The 8,533-nt window shown below is 29.0% G+C and overlaps 1 protein-coding gene across 1 annotated transcript in view; it reads right to left on the reverse strand.

Moving 5' to 3' along the window:
• The window catches only part of LOC108693419 (ATP-binding cassette sub-family G member 1-like), a 36,919-nt gene extending 33,492 nt beyond the window's left edge, over positions 1–3,427 (reverse strand). Inside the window, exon 1 of the mRNA XM_018202344.1 lies at positions 2,905–3,427. Coding sequence (XP_018057833.1) covers positions 2,905–3,049 — 145 coding nt within the window. The 5' untranslated portion in view covers positions 3,050–3,427. The remainder of the gene's footprint in view (positions 1–2,904) is intronic.
• Positions 3,428–8,533: the final 5,106 nt, after the last annotated feature.

Below are 8,533 nucleotides of genomic sequence, written 5' to 3' on the forward strand. Positions count from 1 at the left end.
TATAAATTTTATAAAAATTAAATTTATATAAGGATTTCATAAAAAAAAATCAAAAATATATTAAAAATGTAAATAAAAACAAAGTAATAATAGATAAGTTTTTAATATATCTAAATGTTTTTTAAGTAAACAATGATAATCAAAACATTCCAAAATTCTTAAAAATAATAGTGAGTATTGGAATATTTTGAAAAATATTTTGAAAAGTATTTTCCGAACATTTAAAAAAAATTTAAATATACGATATTAGAAAATGTTTTTGTGATACTATAAAAGTTTTACTTAAAATATTTTTACATATGTGTTTTGATAATATATACTTAGAAATGCGTGAGTTGATTTTTTTTTTAAAAGTGTTTCATCTTCTTAATACACACACACACACACACACACATACACACACACACACACCACACACACACCACACACACACACACCACACACACACACACACACATATAAGAATTGAAATGTAAGTACAATAACAAAAGTAAACAAATATAAGAAGAGAATAGCTGTAAACGTAAACAAAGCTTGTAGCATGCAAATATTGAAACATAAAAAAAGATATTTACATTTCTTTTATGTTGCCTCCATATTCACTTACTAGAAGCTTTATTTTCGCTTCTGTTACTCTTCTCTTACGTTTGTCATTTATTTTTATTTTCGCCAGGGAATGATAAGACAAAATTTGATCGTTGCTGAGATCAAGCGAGGAGTTTTCAGAAAAGATAAAGCTTTATTTGAAAATGATAAATATTTCCTTAGCATTGGCCAAGAGAGAAAAAGACAGAGAGAAAGAAAGAAAAAAGAGAAAAAGTACGTGACCACCGTGAGAGACACACGTATGTTTGTATTTTGAAATATTATTTCGTAATGACTTTCGAGATGCTTCTTTTTTCTATCTTATACAATTTATGTATTTAAAATATTTAATAATGTATGTAAAATAGAAATTTATTTAAGAGATTTTAAATTTTCTTCTATAGAGATAGATTAGTCAGTCAAGTTAAAAAATAATTTGTTAAAAAACGAGTCTATTAAAAACAAATTTTGTTAAATGCTTGCTACAAATTTTGTCAACGTATTAAATTTGATGCAAATTCTATCATGTTAAATAGTGTCAGCAAATTACAGGTGTCAAGTAAATAAAATCGGCTGATGTAACATATAACAATTATAATTGTCGGCAAAACTGCAAAGTTTGTTAAAAATCTGATAGCAAACTGATGACAAAAACATAAACTAACCAAAATTTTCTTCGGTTTTTACTGTTACAATTTTTTAATTTTAACTTTATCTAATTATATATCCAGGTTTTGCTAGCAAAACACAAGCTTATTACTGATGCAAATGGTATTAAATTTGCCAATTCTCATCGAGTTTTTATGCCTACTTGACTTTTTGGTTTGCTATCCAGCAAACGAGAATGGAAATTTTTTTCTATCCGAATGAGTATTTTAAATAACGAATACTTTTTTTTAGATTTAATTGGATTCAATTAGATTTAATTGGATTAAAAAACTGCATTTCCTATTCAAATTTTTGAATTAAACAATATTCATAATGTGTGTGTTGTGCACAGAAAAAGCTAATATTATTTTTAGATTGAAAGGCACAGAGCATATGCAATTCCTATAAATGAATAAAAATGCATTCAGGATTGAAAAGCATTCATTTTAACATTCGTGAATCAATATTTCAGAAAATATCTGAATTCATTTCAATTCATTTCAATTCATTATCGTTTGCTGGGCAATTTGTTTACTGGATAAATGTGTATGTGATGGATATTTCAACAAGAATCGAATATCAATCATAAGAGTAATGAAATATAATATAATCTCGCTACACTTTGAAACTTATTGTTAATCAAACAGCAATTCGTGATAAATTTTATCGATTTCAAAGTACTCTTAACAACGTATGTCTTTGTTCTAAGAATAAATATATTCATTTTCTAAACGAGAGCTCTTAGATTTCACATTTGTAAAACAAACACTATTATTAATTTCTATATTTTCACTTACTAAAAAGCAATATTCTTCATAATATATTAATAAACTTTTAGTATACTTTAATAAATTTTTAATAAAAATTACTTTTTTATCACAGCAGAAATTTTCAATAATCATTCTTTAATTATTATTGTTTCTATACGTAATTATACTACTGAGAATCCTATATTTGATTGAAACTAATTTCAACTAATTTCTTATTTAGATAAATCCTTAGTTGATACAATAAAATAATTTAGTTGAAACACAAAAAGTTCGTTTTGGCTGTGTTTCAAAATTCACTGTCAGTGCTGAAAATGTATAATACACGTAACATAAACTATAGATTTTCAGCTGGCAGTGAATTTTGGAGCACAGCCTTTTTAACATTTTACTTATTTCTGATAAAATGTTATAATAACCAAATGTTTACTTCTTACAACTAAATTATTTTATGACATCAAAGACTTGTTTGTCCAATCTAAATAAAAAAACAAGAAATTAATTGATTCATTTAAATGCATTTTTTTCTTAATGTAAATTATGACTTTTATTATGCTGAAGTTATATTTGTACTCAATTACATCATCTCTATAAAATTCATAATCAATCAATCATTATTCTAATTATATTTTGTTTTCAATTATATTTTGTTTAGAAAAGTTATATTGAAAATTAGATTCAACTGCATGTGTAATAAAATATTAAGTTAACTTAGAATATTTTTATAATTATAATGTTACATTTATTTATATATAATTATATAATCACTCTTTTCTTATCTTAATGACGTGTATATCTCTAATCGAATTATGTATGTATCATATATATCACAATGATTTATTATTATTTTTGTTATTATTATTCTTAACAATAATACATGATTTTATAACGAATATCGTTTTACCCTTTGATAAGATCCTTTTCTGTACGCTGTACGATATATCTTCGAAGAGCAGATAGAGCGATCTATCGACTTGCGCGTCGTCCGCCCACTGTTGCGGATCGCGCGTTCTTTCCGCAGACCTTATTGTCATTTCCAGACCAGACATTCTGTGTGTGTATGTGTAGATCAGTGTCGCACGGGTCACACACCTTTCTCGCTGACAATCTCCGCGTCGAGTTTTCGTCACGCACGAGCGCGTTTCACATTTCTTCCGCACGCTTTCCTATTACCCGATCGACTGGCACGCAACTAACTTGGCGTCATCCGATTCTGCAAACGCGCCTTTATCCACTACACGCGCACTCCTTTTACCCAACCGCTGGCGGACAACTTCAAGACGTTCGATTCTACGCGCGCCTTTATCCACGCGCGCGTAAACGCTGGACGCCACGGCGTCGGCGCATATTGTCGCGTATTGTCCCGTCACGTCACGTTGCGATAAAATAAAGACTACTCGTAGTCACTGGTATTTGGCGTCCTCGGTCTGTCGAAAGACAATCGTGAAATCAATGTTCAAAGTCCGTCTATGTAAGTCTATCTAAGCCAGTGTGAATCTGTGTTATCAGAGGATGCGCTTTTACAGAGATAAGATTTTACTATTATTGGGAGGAAGAATGCACGTAATAACGATACTACTCCTCGGCTATAATCCAAATTTACTGCCAGCGCTGAAAATGCTACAGTTTTTACGTGCACTATAGATTTTCAATATAAGCAGTCAAATTTGAAACATAGTCCTCGTTTCGGAGATAAAGAGGAATGCTGAATATAATCAATTCAATTCTATTTAAGTAACACAAAGTTTAAAATCGGGACATAAGAAGACATCTTTTAAACACGCAAAACGTTTAAATATCTTTAAAATATCTTTTAAATGTCGTCTACAATGAACAATAGCAATAGAAGCTGTACATTGAGAATAAGCTGGTTTTCCAACCCAGAAATGATTGATTGATGAACATTAAATCAATGCTGATTCAATGTAGCTCGACGTCAAGTCGATGTTAATTCAACGTCAATCGACGTTAATTCGATATTGATCGATCAATCACTTGTAGCTGGATATGTAACAGGGCATAGAATAAGTCCGTAAGCGAAATGATTGAAATCTATTTCCCTAATTTTTTATATACATTTTTTTTTTTTTCAAGAATAAAGGCCCTGATTAGTAATCACGCAATAATTCTTAATTTAATATATTCCTATATTTAGATCCAACAAAGAACTGAAGGCAATAACTAATTATTAAAGAATCACTTACTGATCAGTTTTTTTTATTTGACTGATTGCTCGCTTATTGTCACGTGGCATGAAAATGCAAGAAAAAAATTATCTTACAAAAGAAAAAAATAATTAAGAAAGCGCTCAATAGCATTGTATCTTTATTTTGTAAATTTAATTTATTTTTCTTTGTTTATTAATTCTTCTCCTCTTTCCTTGGCATTTCTATGACAACCGTACATCTCTTTTATTTTTACAGATTCAATCAAAAATATGTTTGGACAATAATTTTAGGATTTAAGCCTCAGAAATAATGCGAAGGAATAGCGGTAGCAATGAAAGTAATAACCTATCAGAATTCGATAATACACCGTACATACATAATTTCTGATAAGTTAAAATCGAATAATTTTTATCATTATAGCACTATTCCTTCTCATTGTGTCTGGAGCTATAAATAAAAAGCTTTATTTATTAGTCTTATTAATTTGACTTTGGATGGCGTAGTCAAAATTAGATCAAGATCACATCGATTTTTTCAAACAGAAACTTTTATTGCATATTCTTGTAGTTTATCTTGAGAACTTTTTAAAATACTACTCAATCAGCAGACAATGTTTTTAAAATGTTTTTAAATATTTATTTAATGTAAAAATATTAAATTAATATTTAAAATATATTTCTTAAACGTTATATACTGACTGGATATAACAAAATATTTTTTTATTAAGTACTTTCTAAGTTATAAGGCTTGGAAGTTACAGTAACATTGACATTAGCATTATCTAAGGTGTTCGATTAAAACCTTATAAATGTTATTCAAGTTTCACACTAAAAATGAAAATAAAAGGAACAACTTCGAAAGGCCTTGATCTTGGTATATGATGTCAAAATCATAACTCTGAGAAACATTTAAAAGGTTTTATCTATCAATCGAACACCTTAGATAATGCTTTATAGATAATACTAATATCAACGATATAATAACTTTCAAGTTTTCTAACTTAAAAAGTACTTAATAAAAAAATATTTTGTTATGTTTTGAAAAGCTGTTGTGATAAATTGAATGTGTAATAAAAAGATGAGGGTTTTCGTTTTAAAAAATCGATCTTGATCTAATCTTGGCGATGCGGCTCAAAGTCAAATTGAAACTAGTAGCAAATCTTTTTAAAACTATTAAATATATGAACATATTTTTTGTTGAACCTTGTCCTACAAAGATAAATCCCTATTATCTGGACCCCTCCCCCACCAGCGCAAATCGAGTTGGAATATGGTCAAAAATTTAGTGCTATTTTGTTGCTAATTTGTTGCTATTTTATTGCTCTAACCATTTAGCAGCAAAAAAAAAAGAAAATGGGAGAGTCAAGTTAATGGCAAGCTGGACCTTCCTATAATAAAAAAGTATACACAGAGCTATGATATCAAAGAAATATCAGATTTTGTTGCTTTTTTAAGCAAAAATAGTGCAGAAATATATCGAAAAAATTATATTATTAAACAAATAAAATATTTATAAATATAATCTCTACCTCTAACAATAAAGACCATGTTCCAATATATAGATGCACACTATCAGTGTGCACAGTATAAAGAATCTATAGTATACGTAATATGAACTATAGATTTTCAGGCTGCAGTGTACAGGGTGTCCCAAATCGACTATTCGTACATCCTTTTATCTTCGACCTATATTAACCTGGATCATCCACTAATACAAATCGAGTTGAAACATGGTTAAAAATCTAGTCCTATTTTGTTGCTAATTTTGGAGGAACATTTAGGTACTAAAAACATGTGAGCAACAAATTTTATACATGTAACTTTTAATCATGACGCTGAGACGCAATTCATTGGTATATATCAGTAAGCTTTTAAATCTTATTTTAGTTTCATTGGCTATAATTTTCCAATTTAAAGCATTTACTTCTTGCCATAAATTTTTTTGTAATTTTTATGTTGCGTAATTGATAATGGAAATTTATAATTTCAAAGAGACTCTTGTCTGGATTTTTAAAATGAGAGTCATCATTATGATTAAGTTTTGTTTTTAAGCTTTCTATTTCTTCGTTTCTCACAAGAATTTTGCTCAGATAACACTCCTTGTGTGGGTGTAATAAAATGCAAAACTTAAATACATTAGAAACAATAAAAAAAGTTCTCACATTATTTTGATACTCAAGTTTATTACTTAATATTTTTCTTGTATGATTGCATTGTTATTATTTGTTTTTTATTTATGCTTGGCATTCGGCTTTTTATTACGGTCATTCCATCATTTGCAAAATATTATATAAATAATAACATGTATTAAATTAAGTAAAAATATGTATTAAATAATAAATATAATAAAACGTCTACCTTATAATATATAACAGTTATAGAAATTAATTTAATAAAGGATAAAAATATAATGTATCAGATTCAGTTATGTATTGCGTATAGCCTTTTAAATAAGCATGATGATATCTGCTTGCTCGCAGATCGTTTCACATAACCCACATTGTGTTTATACGAAATTGAGGGATTCATCCTGAAAAATATATTAAATTTAATATTACAAATATTTTTAAATTACTTCTAATTTGTTAATATTATTATTTCATATTTTAGCTAATTATAATCTTTCAGTCCTTATAAAATTGAGGTATAAAAAATATATTTTTTTAAGATATATTATTTAATTTGTATTATTAAGAAGATGTAAAATTTATAAAAATTAATTACGTACGTTAAAGTCCATTTTTTATTTTAAATCGAATTGATTAACGAAGATCCAGTGACGACGCTAACTGTTAGACAAATTCAACTTCACTTCTTTCTCGACGCTAGCATCAAACAGAATAGCGTCGTCCACGTAACGTCTTTTAATCGTCATTGAAAATAAGCATGGCACCTATAGAGTTCCTCTAAGGGACTCCGCAAGGGAAAAGAAAATAAGAATTTCAACTATTAGAAACTGTATATTCCACAATACATGATTTTTGATAGATTGAAATTCTTATTCTCTGTTTTCTGTTTCCTTTTATTGTGCAAAGCCCCTTAAAGTTAAGACATAAGAGTAAAAAGATGCCATTATCGAGTGTTGGGTCCCGGCCGGAAACAACATAATTCCACCGTGATTGACAATTGATAATCCGATTTTACGTTTACGTTTTCTACATCATGAAGCAGTTGCTCACACCAATTCATAGATTCACTACCAGTTCGAAAGTATCTGCAAATGGCGTTTAAAGAGACTCTAAATCTGACCAATCAAAAGATCGGTGCCCCTCATGACTTGACTCTTACTAAAGGAATTTTAGCATCTTAAAGTTCATTCTACATTAAGCCAGTTCATTAATCGCAAGTTTGTTACGACAGCCAATATAAAGCGTTGATTTCAAAATGCAATCTTAAATTGACTGTCGCAACAAACTTGCGATCGGCTTGCGTCTAATATAGAATGGACTTAAAGTCTACAATAGTCGTAAGAATAAGTGGTTGTAGTTGTAAGTATTAACCAATCAAGTCGAATGTGAGGAGAATATTTGACTGTGATTGGTCAATTCTTACAACTACAATTACTTATAACTACGCTTACGACTATTGTAAAATAGGCTTTAGCCCGGATGGGTTTCCTCGTATGGACAATAGTGATCTGTGTCAAAGCGCTGTTGTCTGTAAGAATTTGAGCTAAGGGCTACCGCACACAAAATTCCGCAACAGTAACTGTAAGACGTAAACTTAAGCCGATGAACCAATCAGAATACTGCTTTAGATCTACATAATCTAATGGAAATGGAAATAATAGTAAACTTATCTATAATAAGATACTTATTGCAATAGGATAAGTTTCAACCGATTGAAACTCACCTTATGGATAAATTTACTGTTATTTCTATTTCCGTTAGAGTACGTAAATCTAAAGCAGTAACCTGATTGGCTTATCGGTTTAAGTTACTGTTACAAAAATTTTGTCTGCGGCAGCTCTAAATGATAATGTATAAATCTAAACCGATTAACTTTATGTAAAAAATAAAAAAAAGTTGAAAAATAATTACAGTTTTGTTATCAGCTTCTCATGTTGACTTGTAACAATATTTGTTTTATATACAACCCAGACAGCACAATATTTATAAAATATTAATAAAATATTTGTAAATATTCTTGAATTGCACACAGATCATAAACATTTATTATAAATATTATAGTATTAGGTGTACAACTTTGCTTCCGCCATTTTCCTATAGATGGCTTTAGGGTAAGTGGTAGTCGAAATAAATAGATCATAGACGTCATACAATAAACTTGGGCATCTGTCAACATAACCCCATAGAAACATTAGTCGATTTGTGTCTGCATCATAAAGTTATTCTCGATTGAAAAT

Source organism: Atta colombica, unplaced genomic scaffold (assembly GCF_001594045.1).
Source record: "Atta colombica isolate Treedump-2 unplaced genomic scaffold, Acol1.0 scaffold9, whole genome shotgun sequence".
Taxonomy (NCBI): Eukaryota; Metazoa; Arthropoda; class Insecta; order Hymenoptera; family Formicidae; genus Atta; species Atta colombica.